This window comes from Mustela erminea, chromosome 18 (genome assembly GCF_009829155.1).
Source record: "Mustela erminea isolate mMusErm1 chromosome 18, mMusErm1.Pri, whole genome shotgun sequence".
Lineage (NCBI taxonomy): Eukaryota > Metazoa > Chordata > Mammalia > Carnivora > Mustelidae > Mustela > Mustela erminea.
The window spans coordinates 49,550,156-49,564,063 of record NC_045631.1 but is presented as its reverse complement, the minus strand read 5'-3'; the positions used below and the strand labels follow the sequence as shown (position 1 = coordinate 49,564,063).

The 13,908-nt window shown below is 36.5% G+C and overlaps 1 protein-coding gene across 1 annotated transcript in view; it reads right to left on the bottom strand.

Annotated features, from left to right (window-relative positions):
• The window catches only part of CEP112 (centrosomal protein 112), a 406,137-nt gene that overhangs the window by 317,609 nt on the left and 74,620 nt on the right, over positions 1–13,908 (bottom strand). Inside the window, exons 9-11 of the mRNA XM_032319493.1 lie at positions 7,173–7,259; positions 4,513–4,612; positions 1,102–1,220 (exon numbers count right to left, since the gene is read on the bottom strand). Of these exons, the coding sequence (XP_032175384.1) occupies positions 1,102–1,220; positions 4,513–4,612; positions 7,173–7,259 (306 nt within the window). The remainder of the gene's footprint in view (positions 1–1,101; positions 1,221–4,512; positions 4,613–7,172; positions 7,260–13,908) is intronic.

Genomic DNA, 13,908 nt, shown 5'->3' with positions numbered 1-13,908 from the left:
AGTGTGTGAATCATATTCAATATTTTTAAAGGTCCACAGATTAGAAACAGCATGGTGGAGTCATATAACTGGGAAAGTTCTGTGAAGCCAGTCCAAAAGTGTAAGAAGTGCAGGGTTGTGACAGAAAAGAGGCTTGAGGAAGGGGACCTGCTAAGTATGAAATGTACTTGCTACAAACACAAAAATATGCCAAATTTACAGAAAAGGTAAAACCAAAACGTGAAAAAGAGGAAAAATATCACATAAATTGACAAAATAAAACCAGAAAAGAGCTAACTCTCCACATTCTGCTATATCTGCAGTGTACTTCCCAGACTTGTCCTAAAGCTGCCATCACCAAGACGCATTTCACACCAACAGTGTCTGCTTGGAAAGACATTTATAACTTTCAGTAAAACATTCTGAACCCCTACCATAATTGAGAGAATATGAGTTAACAATATCTTTATGACAGAATACCTCAAAAGAAGTGACATACTTTATTTTAAACACATACTATAATTTGAGCTAATGGCTAAGGGTTTAAGTGAAAGTACTATATGTGTGTGAGATTTGTCCTTAAGAAGTATTTTTATGACACTTCTCTTGGCACTGTTAATTTATATGAAAATATGTTTCTTAATTAAATTAAATGCTTCTCCAAGAATAACCCATCCACTACTGATTTTGTTTACAACAAAAACAAGCTTATACTATAAATACTGTGTTATCTGAAACTTCAGAAAAGAAATGATCCAATGGCCTAAATCCAAAATTAGAAAGGTAAAATCTCCAAAAAGTATCCTATTGCTTTGTCCCTACTAATTTTTCTTAAAAGCTATAAGCTATGACAAAAAATTCAGAACATGAAATTCAAGAATTGGTCAAAAGTAAGTTTTCTCAGTGAAAACTACATTATAAACCATTAGACTTCTAGAAGAAAATACATCAAAACATGAACAGTAGTTATTTCTAAACAGTTGGTCTTGAATTTTATGTTACTTTATTTTCCTTTTTCATACTTTTCTGTATATTCTGTGAGCATCCATTATTTTTATAATAAAATATATTACTCTGAAGCATAAAGCTTTGTATTTTCCGTCACAATTTTATGACGCTTACCTTTTTTTCCCAGTCATTATTCAGAGATTCTGTACTCTGTTCACATATCTTTTTTAGCTCTGTAATCTGGTTTTCTTTGGTCTCTCTGATAACTTGACAGTCACGTATAAGGGTCTGAACTGTCAAAAATGATGAAAACACAGTTAAGCCAATCCTAGTTACCTCATAAGAGTCTGATGACAAAAATATGGTTTACCAGTTAACAGCTCCATTTTTCTGCAAGTCTTCTCAATTGTCTAAGGTATCTCTTATTCTTTCCTTTCTCCATTTTCGCCACCACAGCCCTCGTTGAATCCATTATTACCCGTTCTCTAGACAGTTTAAACAGTGCGCTGGCCTCCACATCGTTCCCTTCCAGTGGGTCCTTCATTGCTGTGAAGAAGCCTTTCTATAGTGCAAATCCAGCCCTGTTACCCCCAGACTTGAAATCTTTCTACAGCTTCCCTCACCTGAAAGGTAAAAGTCAAAAATCTCTAATATGGAAAACAACTCCTCATGGTCTGCTTCCTGGCCATATCTCACCACTTCCATCTTTTTAACCTTGTACTGTAAACACACCAACCTGTCTGCGGCTTCCCGAGGCCATAATCTTTCATCTATTCACGCCAGACTGACTGTTTATCAGGTGGAATGACTGTCCCTCCCTTGTTGAAAAGCCGCTACTTAACCTTGGTCTCGATTCAAGTATCACCTTCTTTATGAACCATTCACCAACCAGATTTCTCCCCTTGCAGGGCCAGAAAGCAAATCCTTTCATTTCCAGGAAACCTCATCTATTTCTCCAATAAATCACTCATTACTTTATACGTTATAATGGCTTGCTTGCCTATCTCCTGAGGAGAAAGACATTTCTTTCAACTTTTTATCTACAGGGCATAACAAACACTGCCACACAGGCAAGTACTCAAAAAGATGTGTCCTGAATACATAGATAGAGGAACTCAACATTTCAATGTATTGTCACTCCTAGATATGTTAACATTGCAAGGTTTATGTTACTGAAATGAAACAGGCTTTAAATTATATAAAACATTTCCCTTATAAGTCATTTAAATTTCTATCTTCTTTTTTTAAATGATTTGAACTTGTCGCTGATTTAAGTGAAAATTTGTTTAATATGTTCATGTAAAATAAATTCTGTAGGGTAAAATAAATTTAGTTGTACATTTACTTGAAAGTACTATTTTCCTAGCTTACTGAATATGTTCTCCTTCACCTAGTTTAAGATTGCAAAATTTTCATAAACATTTACATAGAAACTTCTTTCACTCGTGTTTCCCAACTATGCAACACAGGAGGGAAAAAGGTGCAGAATCCAAGTTAACCTAATATTAGTTTTTAGCATCTACAACATTTTACTTCACAATTCTAAAATTAAAACTAAGATCTGTTTGCAATTCAAAAAGCCTTAGGAAATATTATTTTTAAATCTTAGACATGTTTAAATTGCCTGGTTTGAATCAGGGTAAGAAACGAAAACCTAGAAAAAAATTTTAAATATTTTTGTAGCCACTGATATTTGGCAAAAGAACCTGAACAAATTTCTAATTACTTTCACTAACATTTAAGGCTGGAAATAAACCTAAAAATATCCATTTCATTAGTCAACTTATATATGTAATTGCCACCCTAAATTTCAAGGGCATTACCATTCTCTCAGATACATTCAGGGTTGGTGGTTTGGGAGAAAGCCAGAAAGTTCCATATGGAAACCCTAAATAGAAAACTCTCCCATCGCTTCTATCTTACCGCTCACCAAACCCTCCGGAATGTCTTCTTCCCTTTCACTGTCACTAGCCTCTTCACCCCTGCCACCATTCAGGTATTCCTGGTCCTTATGAGCCCACGTGCAAAGTTACAGAAGCACGGACGCAGAACATCCTTGAGTCGGAAGGGACTTTATGTATTACTTATTCCAACCTCACCATTTTATAATGAGTACGCCATTGCCCAGAAACTGCCCGATGTCATATAGCAGACCCTGAACAGCAGGGCTGGGATTAGAGCCCATGTTTCTAATAAGTGGCATGTGCCCTCCTTCGTTCTCGCTCTCTCTCACTCGCTCTCTCTCTCCTCATGCTGCCTCTCTTAGAACAGACTAGAAGCCAGCCTCACCTTGTTTGGCGCACCCACCATGACCAGGCTACTTCTTCTGAAACATGAGGTCCTAAAGGTCACCTCTCAAAAATCTTCTCTGACTCCCCACCATCTACAGGACAAACTTGAAACTTCTAAGTCTGAAATTCAAGGTCATGCTTAAGTCAGGACCAGTCCCAAGTCTAGTCCTTTGCAACCCTTCTTCTAATGCGCAGGACATCCACTCCAGCCCGGTGGCTTGGCAGCATCCCCCCCGCCCCAGAGGACAACACAGCATTCCTGCCCCTGTTTGTAAAGCTCTTCTCTTGAACCAATCAAATCTTACAAAACTTTTAAAGTTCCTTTCTCCAAAACATACTTTCAACACTCACTCTCTCTGCCTACCTGCTGCATTTCAATGTTTTCACCTACAGTCACAGTCAATTTTACACTTGATTACATGCTTTCTTTTCCTTTGTCATGTAAGTACAAATGGGGAATACTTCTTAAATGCTTATTCTGTCAATCATGACACCAGCATATACCACAAAGCTTAGAGGAGGTACTTAATGCAATGAATTTTATTAGACCAGGAGGAGTAATTTCCCTAGACTTCCCGTGAGGGCCAGTAAGCTCTAATCTGAAAACTACCCAGGGCAGCTCCAGTCCAATAATGAGAGAGTTAGGAAGAGGGAGGAACAATGACAGACGCTTTCAACTCCTTAACCAAACCAACCACCGCCCTGCCGTCACCACCACCCATACACACACAAACCTGCACACACACACATACACACACACCACAACTCCCCACCCCAGACATAACCACACACGCCCCGCATACCCCACATGCACATATACATACACACACCATACACACATACACACACACACACACACCATACACACCGCATTCCCCCCCCATGACCCATGTACCCCATACACACACATACACACACATACCATACACACCCAAATATACACACACACCCCCCATATGTACACATACATATACACATACCACATACCCCACCACATACCACTAGCACACATACCCCATATCCCCCACACACACATATACACACCCCATACCCCACCACATACATACCACATACCCCATACCCCCCACACCGTACATATATATATATATATATATATCACACCACACACCTCATACACACACACACACACACACAGTTTTTTCTCAGTCATATGAAAGCCCATATAAACCTCCCTATGTCACGCTAAAAGGTCAGAAGTGAAATTTTACTTTATACAGCCACCAAAATAAAATGGAAACGCTTTTAAAAAATTAATGTAACCATACAACATCACCTTTTTTTTCAAGTTTTCGAATAGTCTCCTCCATTTCATTTTGTTTCTTTTTATATAAAGTTTTCAATTCTTCTATTTCATTATTCTTTCTTTCTAAAATCTGCAAATGAATTTAAAATGTTTTAGTTAACTATTTTTTATACACAGAACACAGAACTTTTTTGAATAAGCACAATAGTTTTTGCAAATCTATCTCAGCGAATCCCATAAATGGTTTCCAAAAAAAATGTAAAAATTATATTTTAGTGCACTAAGAAAATATCAAATATACTAGAATAACTGATTATTGAAAGAAATGTTACCAGCTTCCAATTTTCATGATCAATTTTTTGATAATATAAATAATAAATTAGGTGATACTCTAAAATGTAATTCAGAGATTAAAGGGTCATAAAGTAGCAGAGAGAAGCCATCAGAAAATCGGCCTGATGGCACAGCACAATCTACCCTCCACCCTCCCCAGCACTGAGACAGAACACCTTCAGAGGAGCGGTCCCTGGATCCTCCCTCTCTCTGATGCCCCTTCTTTTTCATGCACAATAATAAGAATCCCTAGAAACATGGGAGGTTGAGCTGTATTATGCTTCTTTTATACCTAGCTATTATGAACCCAAAAAATCAGTTCAAAATAAGTCAAAAATTTTAATGATGTACATGTAAAAATATTTTATATTTTTTGGACAATGAATGATGTAAAATGTTAATTATAAACCATTTTTTCCAACATTTTTCTTTCCAACTTTTGGAAGTCAAACCAACTTTTTACAAACCATCATTAATTGTATTGTGCCACAAGTTTTACTTTTTTTATTTTTTTATTTTTGCCACAAGTTTTAAATGTTTTAAATGAATCATTTTATAAGATTTAAATATTATTTTATACTCCCACATACATCTACACATACAGGCATAAAAGAAAAAAAAAGAAAGAAAATGAAAAGAAAACCTGGAGAAATAACCATAAATGTAATAGCTACCAAGTAGGACAAAAAATGTGCTAACAAAGGGGAAAAAGAAAACCAAATTGAAACTGAGGCAGGAGTAGGAATATCCACTTTTCTTATGGTTGGAGTACATTTCCTATACAACCAAATTCAGCTTTAAAAAAAAAAAAATGGCAGGGGGGATTATTCACCAGTCTTTCCAACTTTTGGAAGTCAAACCAACTTTTTCTTAGTGCTTTTATTACCAGCATTTTACTTTACCTTTCACGGTTTTAGTCCCACCTCTAAAGAATGATTGGTAAATAAGAAAAGGAGCTAATTTGATCCTAATGTTCATAAAGAAGCACAAAAGGAAAAGAAAGTATGCAAAAAAATAAAACACTCTAATCTTGTTCCTCCCCAATGCCTGACACTTAGAAAATGCCATCTAAGCAACAAGCTGATGAATATACTTTCCAAATCTGGCATAAGGTCAAGGATTTTATTTATATTTTACCTGGCATTTCAAACTAGTTGCATTGCTTTCTTTTTTCATGCAGAATTTATTTTAAAAGAGAAATTCCTGGAAAGAATTTTATTATTAAATGTTTTTCTTAGAATAGATTTTTGTAACGGACATACCAAGAAGCCTATTTCAAACTCTATTACCATGATTTTCCAAATATATTTTTATACTTATTTATCTTATACATCAATATATTCTATTTCATTTGGATACATAATTATGTTATATTAAAATTACATTGCTAAATCTCTAACATATTTGTGATAGAGAACTGTTTTTATCTAACCAATTTAAGCTAAGGTAAAATTCTAGTAAGAGCAGAAGGTAATACAGGCCTTTAAAATGTGAATGGGAAAGAAGAAAGAAGAAGGGAAAGGATTCAATATATTTTTCTCCTTTTAATTTTCAATCAGTGGTTTCCTTCTTGTTGCTTTGAAAGAAAATGAGCCAAACAGACACCTGACTAAATATTAATATATTTTCAGCTTTTAAGAAAGCTTGGGTATGTGATGCGTGGCTTCAAGTCCCTGCTACCACCTCTGTCACTCAGTTTTGGGAAGCAGGATCAGGCTTTGCTGTGAAACGGGAAATGCCAAATTTCTACTTAGATTAACCTTCATGTATTAAAATATATAAAAATATCACTCAACTTTTTAAATCAATACTAAAATATACTAATCATTCAAGTTCCATGTGGGATAACTATAAATTAATTATTATTGGTGTTGTGCCCATTAAGAAGAAAAATAAGTTTTCTTAAAAAAAAAGAAACTGCAACATTAAAAGGCATAAATCCAATGAGCTAGTGAACGATGCATGCGGTCTACACCAAACAGAACTAAGCCCAAAAGTTCCTTTGCCAATGAAAAAGAAAATTTTAATTTCCAGAAACCCAACAGAATATCAGACTAAAAGAAAACTCGTGTCTACAGCTGATGTCTTACTTCAGCTTTTACAAAGGTAATGACAGCATGTGGATTCTGGACTACGAGAAGGCCAGCCTTCAAACAGAGGAAGAACTAAAGGGCAAGGCAAACCATCAGGATACTTACATGGACATATTTGTTCAGAAGATGAAGTTTAAAGATCAACTTTTGCCAAATTATTAATTTAGCAAATCCCATTTATAGCCCAGACTGTTCTAAGTACATAAATAAGTAGATGCAGAGTTGATGGTTACAAGACCTAGAACATTCCGGCAGATACCCTACCTTCTGAACGTCGGCATCATGTTTCTGCTGCAGTTTAAGCTTCTCCTCATGACATTTAGCTTCCAGCATTTTTGTTTTTATGTCCAACTTCAAGAAAAACATTTTGAAGGTGTTATTAACATACTTTTCCCTTTGGCAAAAGCTCACAATTAAATTAAAAGAATTCCTGATGTGAAAGTATCATTTTCCACTTTTTTCTTACGGCCACTGGTCTAGCAATCACATCGTCTTACCAACATGTTGGTTACATTCTTTGATTACTTCCAAGCTCATTCTCAAATGAATTTCACTGCACAGGCAAAACGGAGACTACTAAATACAGATTCAGCACTTAGCCCCACCCCATTCCACACCCAAAAGAAGTCATCTTAAATTGATATTTTGCTAAATTCACTAGTAGTTTAGACTTTGTTTGCTATTTTTGAGCCTCTACTCAACCTTTTTACTTTTTTCTTTTCTCACATTTATGTGCTCATTAAAAGTATTCTTATTTACCTACATACTTAAATATGACCATTTTTTTAAAAGATTTTATTTATTTATTTGACAGAGAGAGAGATCACAAGTAGGCAGAGAGGCAGGCGGAGAGAGAGGGGGGAAGCAGGCTTCCTGCTGAGCAGAGAGCCCGATGTGAGGCTCGATCCCAGGACCCCGGGATCATGACCTGAGTTGAAGGCAGAGGCTTTAACCCACTGAGCCACCCAGGCGCCCCTAAATATGACCGTGGACGTCCACAATCATGGCATATGACTGATCATCACGCATTTCTCTTAACAGATTTTCTGTCTCCTGGAATCGCAGACCCTGACTACTTCAAGGAAGGAACTTGATGTCCTTTCTAGAATTCATTAATAACTCCTATTCTTATCAAACCAACACCTACTGTACCAGTGTTCTGAGTGAAGCCAGCCTAAATGCAACGAATCCTTGTTAATAATGGGCACCTCTCAGAATTAAAAGAATAATAGTGACGGGTTTTAAGATGAAAAATAGGAAATTATCTCAAATGTAAACGTGTTTGACCACCTGATTCCTTACCCTCTGAAAGAGTATATACATTGGTGTCTGACAGAGCTCATTTCTATTTCGAATTCTAATCCCATTACATTACCTGCTGTGACTTTGGGCAAGTCACCACTTTGAGATTCTATTTCATCTTGTCCTAGTTAAGAGTTAAGATTAATTACCCTTACATCAATGAGCTGTGAAGCTTATTTTCAATGATATTGTTTAAGTAACTATACTCAGGACAAAAAAATTAGTTTACAACCTTCAGGAAATTTTTCTCTTAAAATATTACAAATCTCCTGTCAAAATACTCTCTTGAAAATTTCTGAAATACACTTTATATTTTTCAATTGCTATTTCAAAAAAAGTAATGAACCTGAACTTAAGAGAAACATGCACGATCAAGTCAACACAGGAAAATGAAATTTAAAACTTTCACAAACAAAAGTGAACAGTCTCATGATTTTTTAAACAATGAGTGGTTGAGAGGAAAGCAGTCATTCATTTACTACACACAAGGAAGAAACTGTGAATGTTTCCATTCTTTTGCCTCTAACTCCCTTTGTTACTTATTCATTTTAGCAGAAAGGGGACTGGGTGATCCAAGTCTGTGTGAAGATCCTTAACAGAAGCATTATAGGAGTCTTTCAAAAAGTAATTAAACTCAAAAAGCAGTATAAGCAAGCTGGGCAGATATGGGAGACACAGTTCATTGCAGTATCTTTCCCCAACACCTTTGAGAGAATCTGTCATACCCTTTGCTTCTGAGGGGAGCCCTAAATGCCATGGAACTATGTTGCCATAATCCAAACCATCTCCTCCCATCTGTTCCACTTCAATCTTGGTTGACCAGATTAGGAATAAACACCTGACACATGCTTAACCAATCCATTAGTCGGAGAATAATCGTTCTGATGCTCTCTCTCAAGATTATGTGACCTCGGGCAGCAAGTTAGCAACTTTGAGGAACAAACAAGTTCTAGAGGGGCAGCAACTGAGAGAAAGTAAAGGAATCCATTACAGAGAAGAGAGCAAACCACATACACCAACATAGCAAAGACTAGAAACCATACAGTATCTTCGATGTCAAGTAAGCAAACTCAGGCCCTAATAGTATCCATGACAGTAAGTGTGCTTGAATTTGAAGGTTTTTTGTATTCCTTTTTACTTCAGGGAAGCTCGATGGATCTCTGTTCTTGCATCCACAGAGATATATCTAAATTTGAATTTTCTGCTATAATTTTTACTTGGTATAATATTAAACTTAAAGAAAAGTTACAATATAGTACAAGGAGCTCCCATATCCCTTTACCCAGATTCACATATGGTTTATATTTTGCCTGATGTGCTTTATCATTTTTAATATCTCTATCTACTTAGAGACATACATAAAACTACTTTCTGAACCCTTTGTGAGAAAGCTAGAGATATCCTGCTCCTTTGTCCCTAAAAACTTCAGTGTATAGCTCCTTAAAAAACAAAGGTGCCATTTTCCGTAACCACAGCCCTTATCGAAATCAGAGAATGTAACAATACAATAATATTACTTAATGTACAGTCTATATCAAGCTTTATCAGTTATCACAATAATGCCATTTGTAGGTGTTTTTTGTTTTGTTTTTTTTTTTCCCATTCCAAGATCCAATTCAGGATCACACATTGCCCTTAAGTAACATATCAACTGCATCTCCTTTAATCTAGGGCAGCCTTTCTTTTTGTTTCTTGACCTTGACATTTTAGAAGAGTATAGGGAATCACTGAATGTCCCTCAGTTTGGATTTGTCGGATGTTTCCTGATCATTAGATTTACTAGATTTTGGCAACATTAACTTAATGTGATATGTCCTTTTTCATTCCATTTTATTAGGAAGAGGATGGTCTGTCCTCATATAGCCAATGTAGCATTTGATAACTTGGTTAATAGAACAACAAGTTATCATCAGGTTACTATTAAATAGATAGTTTTTCTACTGCCATCCTAAAATAATAATAATAAAGGAGTATCTCTTTCTGGAAACTCTTACCTTTACACCAAAAAAATAGTTCTATATTTCTGCCTGTACTCAGGGGCATGATTCATGACAAATTATCAGGATTAGAATACAGAAGCAATTTTACTAGTATAGTATATAAAGACAATACAGGACACAAGATACGGATATATAGATATGCATACATCTATGCGCATCTATATACATATACCATATGCATATGGAAAGAGAGTAAAGAGCCTTGCTTAATTTAACACAAAGACTGAAATTAAAAGACTGAATACAGCACTCCTAATTTGTTTGACCCCCTGTTCCCGTAAGTCTATTCCAAACAACATTTAAGTTTTCTTTAACTGGGCTCAGTATATACACTATCAATTTCAAACTGAAGAACCATGGAGGTCTACTTCAGGTTATAATGGAGTGATTAGTACCAAACTTACCTCCCAGTGTTAACAAGCACAAAACGGGATGAAATACAGGAGGTGACCATTCCCAGGTATTAGGAAACAGGCAGTGTGACACTGCCATCCTCCTAAGCTGAGTCCCACTATCGTTCTGGCTCCCTGCATGGGCAAAAGCACCATCCAAGTGGAGCCCCAAAGTTCTACTGAACTGGGAAGGCAAAGGTCAGAGTTCAGGACAGCTGAAGAAGCTGGAATCTTAAGTAGAGGGCACCAGGAACGTGGGAACTGCCAGCAGGAGCCCTGCCAGCCCTTGAGCACGGGGAGGGAATGTGTGTGCATCTGGGCACTGGGTGCACGCACTGGGTAAACAACACAGCTGGGCTGCTCTAAAGTAGGAAATACAACAGACGCCAGATGACACGGTGCTGTGAGACACTGAAGGCCCAGCCCAAGCAAACTGAAGACAGCTTCCTAACAACTTGGGAAGACCTCCCCATCCACCTAAAGCCACACTTCAGGCTTATCCTAAACCTACCCAGTAAAGTCTAAAAGCAAGCCTTTACAAGATCTTCAGAAGAGACAGAGCTTGTAGATTAGATCCCACCATGCTGGAGGAGTTTGGGAAATATCTTTGGCTTTCCACATTTTTGCCTTAATGTAAAGTCAAGTTTACACAAGTTAGAGGTAACTGACCAGTACCTGAACAACCCATAAGAACAACAACAATGAAAATCAGCATCGTATGACAGAAGACCACAGAATCTAGAGGTCTCCAAAATGTATCCTCCACAATGACAATGTCTTATACACAGAAACTAATAAACATGAAAAAAAAAGAAAAATGGTGTCTATCGGCAAGAACAAATAAGTAAAAGGAGCTAATAAGGCCCAAGAGGAACCTACTGGGCACATAAGACTTTAAAGCAGTTAATATAAATACTGCAAAGAACTAAAGGAAAATATATTTAAAAACTTAAGTATTCATTTTAATGAGAGAACAGATAAGAAATCTCAGCGGCGTAATGGAATTATAAAAAGAAACAAGTAGAAATTCCAGAAAATTATAACAACTGAGAAGGAAAAAAAAAATCCCTAGATAAGCTTAGCAATACCTTTGGGATGGCAGAAGAAAGTGTCTATAAATTTGATGACACACCAGTAGAAATGATCTAAGCCAATGACTGAGAAGGAAAAAAAAATTAAAGAATTAATTGAAAATGAACAAAACTTCAGGCAGCTGTGGAACAAAATCAGAGTCTAATATATCTGAAGAGGGAAGTGAGTTAAAGAAATAATGGCCAAGAACTTCCCAAGTTTGAGGAAAAATAAATACTAACTTAGAGATCCAAGATGCTCTGTGAACTCTGAGAAAACATTTAGGTGCATTACAATCACACTGCTGAAAACCAAAGATAAAGAGAAAACTTTTACAACAGCCAGAAGAAAAGAGACATGATCTACAGGGGAACAATAATAAGAATGACTGCTCACTCCTCGTGAGGAACAATAGAGGCCAGAGGACAAAGGAATAATATCTCAGACGTGCTGAAAGGGAAAGAAAAAAAGTCACTCCAGATAAAAGGAAAGCTGACAGGAGTTGTCACCAGTAGAACTGCACTACAAGAAATCATAAAAGATATTCCTAAGGATGAAAGGAAATTATACCAGATACAAACCCAGATTTGAAAGAAAGAGGAGGACCTGGAGGAGTAGGTAAGTGGATACATACAGAAAAGCGGTTTTCTCTTCTCCTGATTTCCTCAAAAGACAACTATTTAGTGCAAAATTGACAACACTGGAAGGTGGGGTTTAATGTATGTAGAACTACGTCAACAATAGCACAGAGAATCAGGATTAAACTGCATTATACTGTTTCTGAATTATTAGATTTGCCACATAGGAAGAACAGAGCGGGACGGTCTAGCAGGAGGTGGTTCTGTATTGACCGTACACAGACTCTGACAGGGGCAGGAAGCACGTGTTTAGCCCTAGAACGACCAATAAAAAAAATATCAAAGCATATATAATGAAGAATTCAATAGAAAAATTTAAATGAAATAACTTTTTTTATTAACATAGAATGTATTATTTGTTTCAGGGGCACAGGTCTGCGATCCATCAGTCTTACCCAATTCACAGCGTTCCCCATAGCACATACCCTCCCCAGTGTCCCTAAACCAGCCACCCCATCCCTCTCCACCCCAATAGTTTTTAAATGAATAAATGAAAATAGGACAACAAAGGAGTGGAAAAAATAAGGTACCAGTGGAAACAAATATCAAGAAAGTACATTGAAAACCAACCGGCTATATCAATAATTACATTAAATTTAAATGAACTAACCACTCTAATAAATGACAGAGACAGACTACATAGTTAAAGAATGACCCCATTATATGCTGTCTACAATTGATCTGTTTTAAACATAAAGACACAAAAATTGAAGAGCATGAAAAGATATGCCACACAAACCAAGAAATTACAAGAAAAGATAAGAGGTATATTTTATAGTGATACAGGAATTCATCCTAGCAATATTAAGACTTCCTACTTATGTATCTGTCAAATAAAAAAATTCTCATTTGTATGCAGAATTGAAAAATATAATTTGTATCCAGAATATAAAGAGTATCTAGAATATAAAATATAATTGTGTCCAGAATATAAAAAGGGCTATTACAACTTAATAATAAAATGGCAAACAACCTTTTATTTTAAATTTATTTATTTTGAATAAAATAATTTTATTTTACTTTAAATTTATTTTAAAATGTAATAGCATGAGGAGTGGCTGGGTGGCTTAGTCAGTTGGGCACCCAACTCAGTTTCGGCTCAGGTCATGATCTCAGGGTTGTGAGATAAAGCCCATTGTCAAGTTCTATCGGCAATGCAGAGTCTGCTTGGGACTCTCTCTCCCTCTGCCCCTACCCCTGGGCTTTCTCTCTCTCTCTAAAATAAATAAATCCTTAAAAAATGTGATAGCATTAAACAAATACTTCACATAAAAAGACATATAAATGGGCCTGAAGCATATGAAAAGATATTATCTTAGCCATCAGAAAACACTAATTAGAACAACCACGACATCAAGCCAGAAAAAGACATGGAGGAAACGTTAATGCACATTGCTAATTAGAAGTCCTTCTGAAAGGCCACCCATCTGGCCTACGACCATACCACCCATCTGGTCTATGGCCGTACCACCCTGATATAGCTGGTTGGTCTTCAATCTCATGTGAAAGGACAACTTCCTGACATTCTGGGAAAGGCAAAATTAGAGAGATAGTAAAAAGATCAATGGTACCAGGGGAGGAAGGGAGAGAAGAAGAA